Consider the following 14,967-nt stretch of genomic DNA (forward strand, 5'->3'; position numbering starts at 1 on the left):
TGCCTTTTGGAATAATTAATGTTCTCAATACAGGAGTTTTTAGAAGAAAATTAATTCTGGAGGAATTCAGAAAGGTGCAAAGCTACAAAATTATAGGAATACTGAGGGAGGTGAGGCAAAAAAAAAAAAAAAGACCATTGATCATATTACTGGACTGGACGTCAAGTGTCTACTGTGCGACACACAAGTGCCGTTGCTAAGCACTGAGTCGGGAAAATGACTAAATCAATCAAAGAATCTGAAAAAACCCCGCAATGTTTTGCTATTAATTGTCAATACAATGACAACCAGATAACAAGATCTAGTTAGCAGGACGGTAACAAGCTTCAATCGAAAAACTTTTTTTTTTTTTTTTTTGCCTCCCCTCACTCAGTATTCCTATAATTTTGTAGCTTTGCACCTTTCTGAATTCCTCCAGAATTACTTTTCTTTTAAAAACTCCTGTATTGAGAACATTAATTATTCCAAAAGGCACATGTGAAGGAAGTCCTCCTCACTCTCCAGGTAGCAAAAGCTAACCAAACTTTTGAGCACACGATGGGAAATAAACATCACTATCCACGACTTTGAAGATACATGGATGATATAAGTTACAGCATTTAATTTCTCTTTGGGATAAACAATGTTTTTTTTATTATTATTATTTATTTGAATTGGATATTAAAAAAAAACTTGGATCACAATTTAGAAGATCTTAGAGGCCTAAAAGTGATGCATTGATGTTAAAGGGATTGTTAGAGGAACCAGTAAAGTAACTTTGTTGGAAATTATTTTCTTAAAATTAAGAAATTAAAGATTGGATTTAAAAAAATATCAGATTGAATTTATATTATGTAATTTATTTGAAAGTCTATTCTTAAACAAATATTCCTGCTGCTGCAGCTTATTTTAAATGCACAAAGGGAGGAGCAAAACTGGATCATTTCCCATGATTTATTACGACTATGATGATGTCACCAAAAAAAAATTTTTCTATTAATCTGTTGCTTAAAGTCTAGAACCGTCACTGACCACTTCATCATATTGTATCAGTTGCTCATCTATTAAACCATGAACAATATTCATATGTTCCTTTACTGAAACAATTTAACCTGCAAAAGTAATAATAACCCCAATCATGCCATCAGGTTTCTATCATTTTCTCATTATCATATAATGACTCATTCAGTCACACTGTGTGTGTTGGAGAGAGAAATCGCTGTAAAACATGACTACTTGGTTGACATTTAATGCTGATATTGTAAGAATCTTTTATAATTAGTGTGGTTAGTGTTTGCCACTGTAAGCAGCAGTCTGTGTGTATTTCCTGGAGAATTCACTGTAATCTGTTCACTTCCTGTTTTATCCTTGTTTGACAGTAGCAAATAACACACGAGCTCCAAACGATGTTTCATTTTTAATCAGCTCACTGAAGAAAACAAAAGAAAAACGGTAAACTTCGAGTCTTCCTATAGCTTCCCCACTGAAGAGTGTTGTCGTCACGGCAACCTGGTAGCGCTCATGTGGGGAACATGATCAGTTGTTTGCCAGCAACTGGTCAGCGGTTCGCCCTGGTAGAGCTGAATTTGTTTTAACTAGACCAGATTTCCCACTGCTAAATATAATTTTTCAGTCCATTTAAAAAAAAATAAAAAACTTTATAGCTTAATGGTATGAAGTTAAACAATTTGCACTTTTCGAACATGATGTGATGTTTGGCCATTTTTACATTAATCAAGGGCCTTACTGTTGTGATTGTGGCCTTCGTTTTCTCCAATAGGTGCTTCAATTCCAGTTACTGCTGGGAGAATTTTCAGCTTTCTTCCACACTTGCTGTCATGACGGAATAAATATCGTCTGGGAAAAAATACACATAATGTCTTCTTACTTTGATGCCAAGACTTGGTTATTACCCAGACTTAATCTCAGTACATTAAAAAAAAGATTATAAGGTGGCCCATACTTAAAAAGCAGTGTCACCCCCGAATCATTATTACAATGCCAAGATAAGGACCAGGAGAGGTCCATATGCTTCCATACGGTGGACATGTGTTGCCTTGTCTTTGAAAACTGTGCCTCATATTCTGCTTGTGGTCTCGACTCTATTAAAAGTGAACAACGTGGAAAAGCTCTTCACACACATATCAAGCAAAGTCGAGGAATAAAATGTGACAAAAATTTGATAACTCGTATATGATGTTCTATATTTTATACTGTGTGTGATAACTGCATTATTTTAAGTATTTGTGAAGTGTGTATTTTTGTGAAAAGGGAGCAGGGTTGTCTTTTTGCAGAGCTGACCTGAACTAGTTCATGTCCGTGGTCGTCGGTCAGGAAATGTTTAGGTTGACGTGTAGCTGCAATTACAACTAAGACATTTTTCAAATGCAATATCATTTACTGAATTCAAATAAATATTCTGTTTTTATCTCTGCCTGCTGTTTTGCTTGATTTATTTATTTATTTCTAATTGTTTCATCTAAAAGTTGCAGGGTGTTAGCTGTTGAGTTTGGAGACTGCTGATGTTAAATAAGAGGAGGATTGAATCTTGGGGAACCTCTGCAGTTTATTTTGAAAATAAACTTGCTGAATGGAAACACTCCAATTTTGATTAAAAAAAAAGTTTGGACGTTCTTTTGGTCATATCAACATTGGTTTATTTTGCAAAACTGCAATGGAGACACTTTTTCTGCATCATACAAGTCACATCATCCAAACACCAGATGTTGAATAAGACGACAGCTGGAGATGGAGGATGATGGTGTGGCGTGTTTTTTAATGACTTATTGTATAGACAAACTTAATCATGTGATTTTAATCGTGCTTCTTATTTAACAGAAACACAGCAATTGCGAAGTTATGTTTTTTTTTACATTAAAAAAATACCAAACTATTGACAAAGTTTTGTGCACCTTTGTAATGGAAACACAGCTACAATCAACAGTGTCAAATCCTGTGCTGAGGTCCAACAGAACCAGCACCGCGGTTATTCCACAGTCTGCATCTCAGTACAGAGGTGACCATGGAAAAACTGGACTGAAAGCAGCCGGTCGTTAACTGTCCAAACTGTTTTTCCAATCATTTTGCTGCTGAATGGAAAGTTGGAGATTGGACTACAGTTCTACACTAGTGACTTATCAAGAACATAAAGATCTCTTCACATTGCTCTTACCTGGCCTTTAGCATGTTACTTTTGTGTTCAGGTCTGTGTCTAAAGCCATCCTTTATCATAGCACCCTCTCTTACCAACAAGTTGGCCAACCTTTGAAACCCATCTGGTCATTGTCTGGGCTGTATTTGGGCTCAGAGGTGGCTTGGTTCGCCCTGAAAGGCTCCCTGAAGGCAGGAGCTGCTTGTCTCTGAAAATAGCACACTGGAGGCATGTGGACGTGTGCTTTGGCCAGTGCTTGGAAAACACAGGTTGTGTTTGTGCAGGCTTGCAGACATTGCAACATCGTCCGACTGTCGCTGCCTCTCAGTTCTGATCTAACCAGTGTCCAACTGGAGACTTGGAGAGGTCACACTGACCCAGGACAAGAAAAGACTCATATCTCATAAACAAGGTGAGCTGACTTGCTAGTCTAAATGTTTGTAGTTGTTACATGTGTATTCTGTATTTCTACCTTAATGACGTGTTTTATAACTTGTCCGTAAGTTGCTGGCATTGGCCTCACGTTGTTATTCTGCAGTTTTGTTGTTTGGGAAAAAGCTTCCACCAGTACATTGGGCTCTATCCAATTGTTGCTCCTTTACCTCAACATCAGGACTGAAGCACAGATGGGGGATTTAAGGCAGACCATCGGGGTCATGTCGCAGACAATATGCCCGAGTTCCCCGGCTGCGTCCGAGGAAGACCTGAAGACTCCAAATGGTGGGCAGCGGGAGAAGATGCAGATGAAGAGGGAGATTTCCCTCATCAACGGGATCTGCCTCATAGTGGGCAATATGATAGGCTCCGGGATCTTTGTCTCGCCCAAGGGGGTTCTGATGTACAGCGGCTCCTTTGGGCTGTCCCTGCTGATCTGGGCCCTTGGTGGTATGTTCTCGGTGTTCGGAGCCCTTTGCTACGCTGAGCTTGGCACCACCATCCCCAAATCCGGAGCCAGCTACGCCTACATCCTGGAGTCGTTCGGCGGCTTCCTGGCTTTCATTCGTCTGTGGACATCCATCCTACTGATCGAGCCGGCCAGCCAGGCGGCGATATCGCTGACATTCGCTTTCTACCTGGTGGAAGCTCTCTACCCGACCTGCCAGCCGCCGTACGACGCGGTGCGCCTCCTCGCTGCAGCCTGCCTCTGTAAGGATGTGTGTGACTTTGAAAATACCGCTCATCTGTCAGCTGCTCCCTGCGCTAATTCTTCTATTGCTCTTCTGCATGGCATGATGGTCTGTTTTGAGTAGGTGCACAAAACTTTTGATGCTCATAAACATCACAAAGTTGAAGTTTGCTGCCTGGTTTTCATTTCCATAAATTTGATTTATTGTGTAATATTTGGGAGGGCAAGGGGCAAGTGGGGATTAGGTTTGGAGCAGAAGGGGGACTTGCCCAATGCAGCATTCATGCATGTGCCAAAGATAAAATTTCAATGTATAAAGAGTTAAAAAAAATAAAACATAAAAATACATTTCAACAAAGATGCCTGTTGAAAAATGAACCATACTATTCTTAAAAATTAATATAAAAGCTTATATTGTTATTACAGCATTCAAAACTAACTTTTTGCATGTTTCCACTGGTGTTTTTTGACAGTTATTCTCTCATGACGAGCTACAACTCAGTCAGGCTGGAAGCAGTGTTGTAACAGTTTTGGCTTTTCTATTATAGTTGAGTTTTATTTTGTTGAGACTTTTTGTTTGTCTAATTCTGTTAGATTTAATAAATTTTTAGAGAGTGTTTGCTAGTTTTTATTCGTCATTATTTATTAAATATTATTTAGTTTCAGTTTATTTTTCATTAGTCATAGTGGCAGTCTTAGTTTTTTCATACTCTGGTTAATTTTTAGGTGTAAAATTCAAAAAGGTCAAAGTATTATACTGTGATCATACATTTATTGGGTAATGAATACTCAGGACAAGATGCCACTTGCAAAAAATATATTCAGTTATTGTTGAACAACCAGCTGACTTCGGTCAGCCTAAAAGTATTAATTTTACCTTTAGTCAGAAGAAACATGTTGGTGTAACAGGATTGACCGTCATGGTGTTCAGGTTGGTTCTGTGTCCCAGAGACAAACATGTTTTGATGGGAGATGTGAGGATCAATGGCAGAACAAACTGTCATAAGACACAATATGGAGTCATAGAGAGATTAGATGTAAAGCAGTTACAATTCAGTGAGGAAGAACTTTATGCTCACTAACAACAGCTGCAGCATGAATTCTGTTGTCTTGTTCCTCAGCTTAAATATAAGATTCCTGTTGCTTTATAATCCTGGGTCAAAGGGCGTCTTGAGTTAAGTTTTCTTCCAGTAATTGTTGCACTGGTTTCAATTTGCTCGATGTAAAATGATACACGCTAGCTTTCCAGTGTTCACCATTTCTAATTTTGCTTTCAGCTTCGTTGAGGTCAGAGTTGAGGTCAGAGGCAGACTCAGTAGAACATGTTGCAGAATGCCACAGTGTGTATAACAGCCTGGTTTTGTGCTTTGAAGACCCCAAAAGCAGAAGCAGTATTTAGGCTACTGAGCAACAGCGTCACGAGCCGCTGTACCAGGAAAAAGGTTTCTGTTTTCGTAACCGCATACTGCGCATACTGCGACCCGATGCAGACTCACATTCTCAGGCTTCTGACAGCCGGGCCTGAGTGGGGATACCATCACCTTAGATGGCCTCCCACCCCATGTTATTTAGTAACTACTGGAGGATTTACTTTACGTTGCCCTCCTCTTCCCTTCTACCAACTTCTATCCATTCTGTTCTTCTTCTTTTTTTTGCGTTTCTGCTTAGATCAGGTTCTACATAATGTTGCGATAGAGATAACAGTGAAACAAATCCACAGCTAATGTACAGCTCTTGAAAAAATAAAGAGACGGCTGCACTGAACCTCACTGAAAACCTCCTGGTTATTCCACCAAATAATGATTTCTGAACTCTTCCTGAGTTAAAACATTAGCATTGTTGTTTCTAAATGAATATTAACTTGTTTTCTTTGCATTATTTGAGGTCTGAAAGCATGTGCATCTTTGTCGTTATTTTAACCATTTCTCATTTTCTGCAAATAAATACTAAATTTTTGCTTGGAATTTTGGAGACATGTTGTCAGTAAGTCATAGAATGAAAGAACAATGTTCATCTTACTCAAACATATTGTCTGCCACCCTAACATGAAAATACACTAGCTTTGATTTTAAGCAAAGTGTATTAGCTCTGACATGCTATTACTTATTTGTCTTGTTTCAAAGGATTACTTAAATATGTTGCTTTAAATAAACAATGTATGCTTTCATCTGATAATCCTCTCTTTGCCAAGGGAGACATGACCTAGATATCAGTTTGCTTAGCATAAGCTAGCAGCTAAGCTAAGCAAATGTTTGGCTTGCAACCATGGAAAATGATTCCCGTCAGCATGTTGAATTTTCAAAGTGACCTCAACTGACTGCAGGCCAACCTATTTTCTAATTGAATCAGCTAACATTAAAATGATTTGATCTCTTAGGGGCACTCATAGGCTATGCACACAGCAGGCAAATAAGACCCAAACTGTTTTTGTCCAGATGCAACCCATATCCGACTGTTCCATGGCAGTCTGAACGGCCCAATGTCCGATCTTTTCATACCCTAAAAAATCCAAATCGCGCCACTTACATACAGTATTTACTAAATCAAATACATATCCGATAGTTTTCAAAGTGTCTGCAGTAGAGCGGTCATGTCAAATTGTCCGACGTTTACGTCATTGAAGTAACAGAGGAAGCCGGGCAAAGTAAATCTGGACACAAACAATGGCTGAAGCAAACCATGATCATTATGAAAATGAATTCTGAAAGAAGCTTGTGTCACTGAAGCTCATCTCATCATTATCCTGGTTCTCACTACGCATCCAAATTTCACTGCAGAAGTTGCAGTCAATGCTCCAAAAAAGCCCATTTCTGTTAGATGTGCTTTATTAGTATTAGCTCCCTTCATGTTGCTATGATCTTGTGACTATACTGTTGGCTCCCATTGCTGAATAAACTTTAAAATCGTCCATTATTACTTCCATTAGCAGCGGGTCGCTGTGTGCGGGTCGCTTGGGGTCTTGAACCGTTCACACAGAGATCTAGTGGTGGTTGCATTTAGTTAGTGGCATGAACGAGCACGCAAAGAATCGGAATAGATCAAGACCTGCTGTGTGAACGTAGCCTTAGACCATAGGCTGGTTGCATTACAGTTCATTTTCTTCCCCCCTACAGGCAATTATTTAGTATGGAAACCAATGTGATGTAAGTTTAACATCTTGGCTACGAGGGTGATCTATTGTGTTCTTTTGCTTCTCCAGGTATATTGATCTTCATAAACTGTGCTTATGTGAAGTGGGGGACTCTGGTCCAGGACATCTTCACATATGCCAAGCTCATGGCCCTCTTCCTCATAATCATCGTTGGACTCCTGAAAATAGTGACAGGTAAGTAAAAACCAAAAGTAGGAAAGCATCAGAGAAAGGGAAAAAAATCACCTGCTTTAATCTTTGGCTTTTTTTCTGTAGGAGATATAAATAGTTTTGAGAGTCCGTTCGAGGGGTCCTCAACCGATTCTGGAGCCATAGCTTTGGCTCTCTACTCAGCTCTGTTCTCCTACTCAGGCTGGGACACGCTCAACTTCGTCACGGAGGAAATTAAGAATCCTGAGAGGTAAACTGAGCATGCCCAGGATCGGTCGGGAACAGCTCATGTTTGTCGTCATTTTGCTTCAACTCAAACTGAAATCCTGGGATGCTGCATAAGGGAGCAGTGACTTTTTACACTTTTACAAGAAACGAAAGAAACTAAGTTAGTTGGGCTTCTCAGAACATCAACATTAGTGTGAGACAAACTCACACTGATAAAGGCTGTTGGCTGCATTAATATCCCAGATCATCAGCATTTTCCTTCTAAATTCAGAGAGATTGGTAGTAATCTCTTGGACTCAGCAAGAGGTATTTACAGTGTACAATAGCAGCAACGCTACAACTCTACAGTGGCCAACTGTTGTTCAGTGCTAATAATAGTCATCTTGCAACCTGAGGCCCCATTTTCAAAGGTTTTCAAAGAAACTGTAACATTTGCATGTCTCCAGTGATCGGAGTCTCTCACACCGGGACTTAATGAATCTGAGTCTCAGAGTGAAAGTTCTCATTAAAGCATACATGTGCAGAACGCACGGCTGCAGGGTTTGTTTTACTCATGGATGGACAGAAAACAATGAAAACAAAGGCGGGTAGCGTTGTGCTGTGTGTGCTACTTAACCTGTACAGTTTAGCACAATGCTACATGAGCATTGGAGATATGTCACTGTTTTCTAAACGAGGTGCAAGCTTATGGTCAAAAGCACATATGCCTTTCGACGACGTACTAAAATCACACCATCTAGTGCCCTGGCGTGACAACTGCTGCAGATTAAAGGTGTTTTGGCGGTTTCGTCTAATTGTGGAACTTTTCTCCAAACAATATTCAAAAATACCAGTAGTTCCATACAGCGTAATCAGTTTGAGGCTTGATTCCAGTTCTTCCTGTCACATGTGGCAAAGAGCTTAATCCCAATCTGTTTATTGAAGAATATGTGCCTTTTTGTGTGTGAGATCGGTTGAATGAGGCTCTAGAGTAAAGTGGTTGGTAAAATTTATTTACCATCCAACAGGCCTTTCCAGGCCTCCTAATTTGCTTGGAAAGTAACCCTGATGATTAGCTGATGGAAGTAGAGGCGTCTTTTGTGTCACAATGCAGATCATTTGGTCGAGCAAACAGCGCAAAAAACACAAGTGGTTTCTTGTGGAAGTGTATATGGTTGATTTCCACCAGCGTAACGTTGATATGAATGTTACCAGTTTGAGTCGCTTTGAATTGCAGGAGTCCACAAAACCTGTGGATATCGTCACTTTTTAACAGCCACTGCGATTTCAAATCTTTCCACAACAGACGGCAGGCCACTCACTCATCATAGGTCAACAAAACCTAACCAGACTACACAAACTATTCCTCTAATAAGTCATGCATCACTATTAAAGATACATATATAGCTCAGTAGAAGCTGATACCTAGAAAGCTGCGACTGAGTCCAAGTTGTGTCATGTGTTACAGTTCTTTTCTGCACGTCAGTTCTTGTGGCTCTGTTGCAGGAATCTCCCCCTGGCCATCGCCGTCTCCATGCCCATCGTGACCATCATCTACCTGTTGACCAACGCCGCATACTATGTAGTTCTAGACATGCAGTCCCTGCTGGCCAGCGACGCTGTTGCTGTGGTAAGAAGCAAACAGTCACCCGAGAGAAAAGTCCCACTGATACTAAATATAAAGCTGCTCTAGTGAGGGATGAATGTGGTGGGGCAACCAGGACATTTTTATAGAGGTGCCCAGGCTGTGAGTCTTACTGACATTTTGGCTGGACGGTTTATGTTTCATTGTTGTTGACTCAGAACTCTAACGCTAAAGGGTTTATGTTAGAGTTCTCAGGATGCCGGTAATCAGAGAAGGTGAATAAAATTTGCTCCTGTTAAGGGTGTGACATTAACAAAAACCATGAAGAAAATGGAGTCAGAGCTGATCATGAAAGTTTAGGGTAACTTTTAGGGTTGCACAGCCCTATTTTTCTCTGGAATATGATCCCAAATTGTTCAAGGAAAAGGTCAGCCTGGTAAGAAGGTGGTAGTTATTTTAAGTTATTTTTACTAAAGTTAGTTTAGCTAATGGGGGTAATACTAGCTAGTAAGAAATAGCTAGTAGTAGTAGTAGTAGTAGGGTGTTCTAACTTTTTTCTTAATTGGAAAACACTATCTGGTGTATCTGTTGTTTAATGAGTAAAAGCAGAATCTTTTTTTGAAAGAACTGAAATATTCTAGGCTTATCCTACTGGGAAAAATGGTACAATGTGCATTATTGGAGTATCAGTTTTCTCTCCTTCATTGCCCCCACAGACGTTTGGAAATGCAGTGCTCGGTCCGTTCAGCTGGATCGTCCCGATATCGGTGGCCATGTCCTGCTACGGAGGACTCAACGCTTCCGTCATTGCTGCTTCACGGTACTCAGAAAGCATGGAGAAGGTGCTCACATTGAGTTCATGTGGTCAAAGGAACCAGAAGTATGCTCTGTTAATCTTTCCGTTTGTGCAACACAGGCTGTTCTTTGTCGGGGCTAGAGAGGGCCACCTCCCGGACAGCCTGAGTCTGATCCACCTGAACCGCTACACGCCCGTACCGGCGCTGCTGTTCAATGTGAGAAGCACACCACCATGTTGCATCCAAACAAATGAACGCCTGATCAAAATGCTGAAAAGAAAGACATCTGAAATTTTTAACTGTGGCTTCAGGGGGTCATGGGTCTGATCTTCCTGTGTGTGGAGGATGTGTTCCTGCTCATCAACTACTTCAGCTTCAGTTACTGGCTTTATGTCGGTCTGTCTGTGGCCGGCCTCATCTACCTGCGCATCAAACAGCCAGACAGACACAGACCAGTCAAGGTACGCCATACTTGATTGCATCTCACTGATCACTGATCATGAACGTTAAGTCTTCTTACCTTGTACAAATTGTTGCTTCAAATCCATAAGTAATAGTTGGCAATCAATCCAGTTGATGGCTGCAATCCATCGTTGTCTTCTGTTCTCAACAAAAGGTTTACGATAAAATAAGCTTAGTTTGCATTCTCCTCTGTTTGTATAGCCGACACAAACATTTAATGATTTTACAGTGAAGCCAACTAAATGAAAGACATATTAGATTTTTGTTGTTTTTTGACAAGCGTTACAGGAGTTTACGCGCACATAGGTTGTTTTGTTGTTTTGACGTCCGTCATGTCAGAGTGGCCGCTTTCCTTATGAGAGTTATTTGATGCTAGGCTGAAATCATGCTGTCAACATGACAACAATCAAATACAGCTTCAGATATTCAACAGAATGAAAGAGAAGCTGCAGTGGTTCGGCCAATGTACAAAGGATCAGAAATCCTCCACAGTGATGTGAGAGATTGACAAAGTTCTACAGGAAACAAATACTGGGAAAGTATTGCAGGAGGTGATTCTACGAGCCGTTGTTCAGTTCATCTTCTGTGTTTCTGTCTCTGCAGCTCAGCTTGTTCTTCCCCATCGTTTACTGCATGTGCAGCCTGTTCCTGGTCATTGTCCCTCTGTACGGAGACACCATCAATTCTCTCATAGGGATCGGCATAGCTCTGTCAGGTGTGCCGGTTTACTATGTCACCATTTACCTGCCTGAGGAAAGGAAGCCCCGATTCATACGCAAACTCAACAGTAAGCTTTATGTTTCCATTTGCATGCAAGCTTAGCAAAAAAAAACAGCAAGGATGTTTGTGCTTGCCTGAATATTTCTTTGTTTATCAATGTTTCTTGCCAGTTAGAAGTATTCTGTTGGAAAGTGTTTTGTCCTCCTTTGGATGGTGACACATCTGCAAAGAAAATGCATTTCTGGACTAAGCAGCAAAGTTTAACTTGTGACCACTGACTTGATTGGTGGTGTGAAGACACAAGACAACATAGTGGCAATTTGCTCATTAAACAAACAGCGAGCTCTGCAGTGTGCGGAAAGAACCTGAAACAGAGTAACTTCCTCATGCTGGTCACCAGCTGGGTCACACTTTTGTGGGACGGCAACCAGCGTTTGTTACAAGTCAGTTGATGGGGTTGTGTTCGACACTTTGGCATCAACAGTTTGTCCAAGTTAGCCTGGCCATTGCATTTCTACGCACTTCCATTCAATTTTCTGAGATTTCTTTTATTTCTCCAGTAGAATTTCAACCTGGCCAATTAGCAAACAGAAGGAAGAGTTGTGAAGGTTGACGGCGAGTTTCTGCACCATTTTTTGAATTGTAGTTTGCCTGTGATTATAGCTTGACAATGGCAGCATTGTGAACAAAGCCATTCTGTCCATGTTGGCCGCGCTTCCAAATGTCGTGCAATTAAAGAGGAATCTTTAAGACATTTTGTTGCTGTCAAAGATGTAGGTCAGCTCAGCACTTCTCTCTTCGCAGTGGGTTGTGGTTGTTTACAGCGCTTGCGACTTCCAGTAAGCTTCATATTGCAGCAGTTGCATTATATATGCATTACTGCCATACGTTAGTGATTGGGTAAAACTGGATCTAGTCGTTTCAAACAGAGTCACGCCTCCAGGAAGGAATTGCTTCTTGGTGGCCGAGAGCCCAGACCTTTTGGACGAAGCAAAGCGTAGAACAAGGGGCTGGTTTTTATCAATAGTATGTTTATCACCATCAAGCATTGTTGCAATAAAGAAATAACAGACTGCATTTTTTTTTTGCTAGCAGAGAAATAAATTTTTTTTTAACAGTTTGCATATTTGTTACACATTTACCACATATTACGGCAGATTATTCATGCCGTAAGTGTTTCTGACATTTCCTTCACTTTCTGTGTCTCTCTCCAAGCTTCTATCACCAAATACACACAGATGTTGCTCTACTGCTGCCTGACTGAGTTCGACACAGAAACAGGAACGCCGGAAGGTGGCAAAACACAGTGAGACGCACACGGACGACTCTGTTCATCCAGCTGCTTCCTGAGCCCTGTGTGGACAGTGTGACAGTGTTTGTGGGAATTCAGGCCTGCATTTACAAAAAAAAAAAAAAAGAAAAAAAAAAACGGGCCTAAAATCTTAAAAGACTCGCTGAGAAGGAGCGACTCGAACGTGATGATTTTTTTTTTCTTTTTCAACTTTTGTATGTTCCGAGAATATCTTCTGTGAGGATTACCAGGAAACATTTGAAACAAATGTGTAGCTAAAGCACACGTGTTGAAACGCTTCGTACAGAAAGAGACAGAATTCAGTCATCTGTCTGGCAGAAACACATCAGATAGTTTAATTTTCAGGTACCTATTCACTCATTAAAGAATCGTTATTAATCAAAAGCAGCTCTAAACAAATGGGATTTTAGCTTTGACTTAAAGAAACTTAAGCGTTTCAGCAGTTTTGCAGTTTTCTGGAAGTTTGTTCCAGATATATGGAGCATAGAAGCTGAATGCTGCTTCTCTGTGTTTGGTTCTGATTCTGGGGATGCAGAGCAGAACAAAATGAAATCACGTTATACGTTTAATTTGAGCAGTACGTGTTATGATATACATTGCCATTTTTTTAAGGAAAAAATAACTTCCAAGAGAAATAAACACATATGTAATGGACACAACTGTTTGCCAGCTGGTATGAAATGGAAGAAGAAAAACGTGAAATAGCGAAGTAGAGAATTGACCTGTTTAGCTACTCCAAATGAGCACCGGAAGCACCTGCGGCTACTTTCCAATTTCCGCCCAGCAGAGGGCGCTGGTTAAGCTGAAAAGTCCGGTCCTCACAATTAAATCATTATGTTTTGTGTGTTGTACAGCTGTTACTATAGGTCTAATTTATAGGTTCAAAATGTGTTTAAGATATTAGGAACAGAACGAAATAAAGCACCTTACCAGCTCAATATGTATCTTCCAAAACAACAGTGTGTGTCTTTATCTGTATGCTACCTCCAAAAACCTGTAACATTTTGTCATTAAAAGGAAGAAGCATTTTCTATTTTCAGACGGGTGTATTTTGTCTTGAGTTGACTGTGTCTGATTTGTTAGTCAGACTATATTCAGAATATTGTTGCACAGTATGTGTGGGTAGAAATTAATGGCTGACCTGACTTGCTCATTCTGTGTACGGATGGTAAAAATGGCCAAAAATAATAAGAAAAAGAATCAAAAGAAACACTTTTTTTTTAAAATCTCTCAATACAATACTTTATTCACTAAAGATTTACTGTATGTTTTTAATTCCTTTATTTGCAAAAGTAATCATTCTGCTTAGATGTGTTTTATTGGGATTTTATAGGAAACAAACATAAACTAGAACATCATTGTGAAGTTAAAAGACAGGATTCATAATTCTTTACATATAAAAATCTTATATTTATATATATAAAGCATGCAGCCATCTCAATCATGCAGAAATTCAGTTCTGCAAAACAGACATTTTTTTAATAAAAAGCCAAAAGAATATATAATATTTTACACAAGCCATAAGAGACAAAACATATGGATGTATGTGTTCTGATCAGATTGAAACATGGTGGTGGCAGCATCATGCTGTTATTCAACATGTGTAAGGAAGTTGATCTGAGTTAATGAGTGAAAGAAGATACAGTAAGTGAAGTTAAATACTGAAAAAAAACCTGTCAGATGCTACAAAAGACTTGAGACTGGATCAGAGACCGGTGCTAAAAGAGTCACCTTTTAGCACCGGAAGCATCTGCATCTACATTCAACCATAAACCTTCAGCCAGAGCAACAATGGCTATTTGTTAGAACGGACCAGTCAAAGTGCAGATATAAACTGCATTTAGACTTCCAAAACTGATGTCCATGAAATCTCTTCATCTAGCCTGACTTTGCTTGAACTGTTGTGAGAATAAGAACAGGCAGAGTATTAGTCTCAATGTGTTCAAAGAGAAATACACCAAACATGTTGCAGTTGTAGCTGCAGTGAAAGTTCTGCAAAATATAGACCTGAATACACAAGACACTTCTAGAAAAAGAAAATTGTACAAAAAAAAATAAATAAATAAATCTTAGCCATCTATTCTTGTCTTAAGAGAAGCTGCAGACGGCTGAGTCAAACCCCGGACAGATCCACTTGTTGCTGAATTGTTTGTATCCTTCGGCGTCGCTCAGCTTGCTTCCTGAAACAGAGAAGAAACCCAGCATCTTACCACCGTATTCCTCAGCAGGAGTGAACACAAGCAGACAGATTTCTGTCACCGTTGATGAGGTTCTGCAGACTGCAGAAGTTGGTGCCGTTGTCGGCCGGGTCTTTGGAGCCTTCGGAC

General features: G+C 40.1%; 1 protein-coding gene across 2 annotated transcripts; it reads left to right on the forward strand.

Annotated features, from left to right (window-relative positions):
- Nucleotides 1–3,396: 3,396 nt before the first annotated feature.
- Nucleotides 3,397–13,679, forward strand: LOC103139960 (Y+L amino acid transporter 2). Of its 2 annotated transcripts, none has more exons than XM_016672848.1 (10): nucleotides 3,397–3,542; nucleotides 3,689–4,276; nucleotides 7,456–7,581; nucleotides 7,663–7,807; nucleotides 9,271–9,394; nucleotides 10,066–10,169; nucleotides 10,266–10,362; nucleotides 10,458–10,607; nucleotides 11,212–11,395; nucleotides 12,544–13,679. In XM_016672848.1, exons 2-10 carry the CDS (start codon nucleotides 3,757–3,759, stop codon nucleotides 12,636–12,638), a joined length of 1,545 nt encoding a protein of 514 aa, XP_016528334.1. In that variant the 5' UTR covers nucleotides 3,397–3,542; nucleotides 3,689–3,756; the 3' UTR covers nucleotides 12,639–13,679. The 2 variants fall into 2 exon arrangements, with proteins under 2 accessions (XP_016528334.1, XP_007554909.1); XM_007554847.2 differs by having other exon boundaries at nucleotides 3,398–3,542; nucleotides 3,744–4,276.
- Nucleotides 13,680–14,967: the final 1,288 nt, after the last annotated feature.

This window comes from Poecilia formosa, unplaced genomic scaffold (genome assembly GCF_000485575.1).
Source record: "Poecilia formosa unplaced genomic scaffold, Poecilia_formosa-5.1.2 Scaffold67, whole genome shotgun sequence".
Classification (NCBI taxonomy): domain Eukaryota; kingdom Metazoa; phylum Chordata; class Actinopteri; order Cyprinodontiformes; family Poeciliidae; genus Poecilia; species Poecilia formosa.

Coding starts and splice junctions, on each gene's coding strand:
- LOC103139960 (XM_016672848.1), top strand. CDS start 3,757: ATGGGGGATTTAAGGCAGACCATCGGGGTCATGTCGCAGACAATATGC. Junction 7,808..9,270: donor GAAATTAAGAATCCTGAGAG/GTAAACTGAGCA, acceptor GCTCTGTTGCAG/GAATCTCCCCCTGGCCATCG. Junction 11,396..12,543: donor ATTCATACGCAAACTCAACA/GTAAGCTTTATG, acceptor TCTCTCTCCAAG/CTTCTATCACCAAATACACA.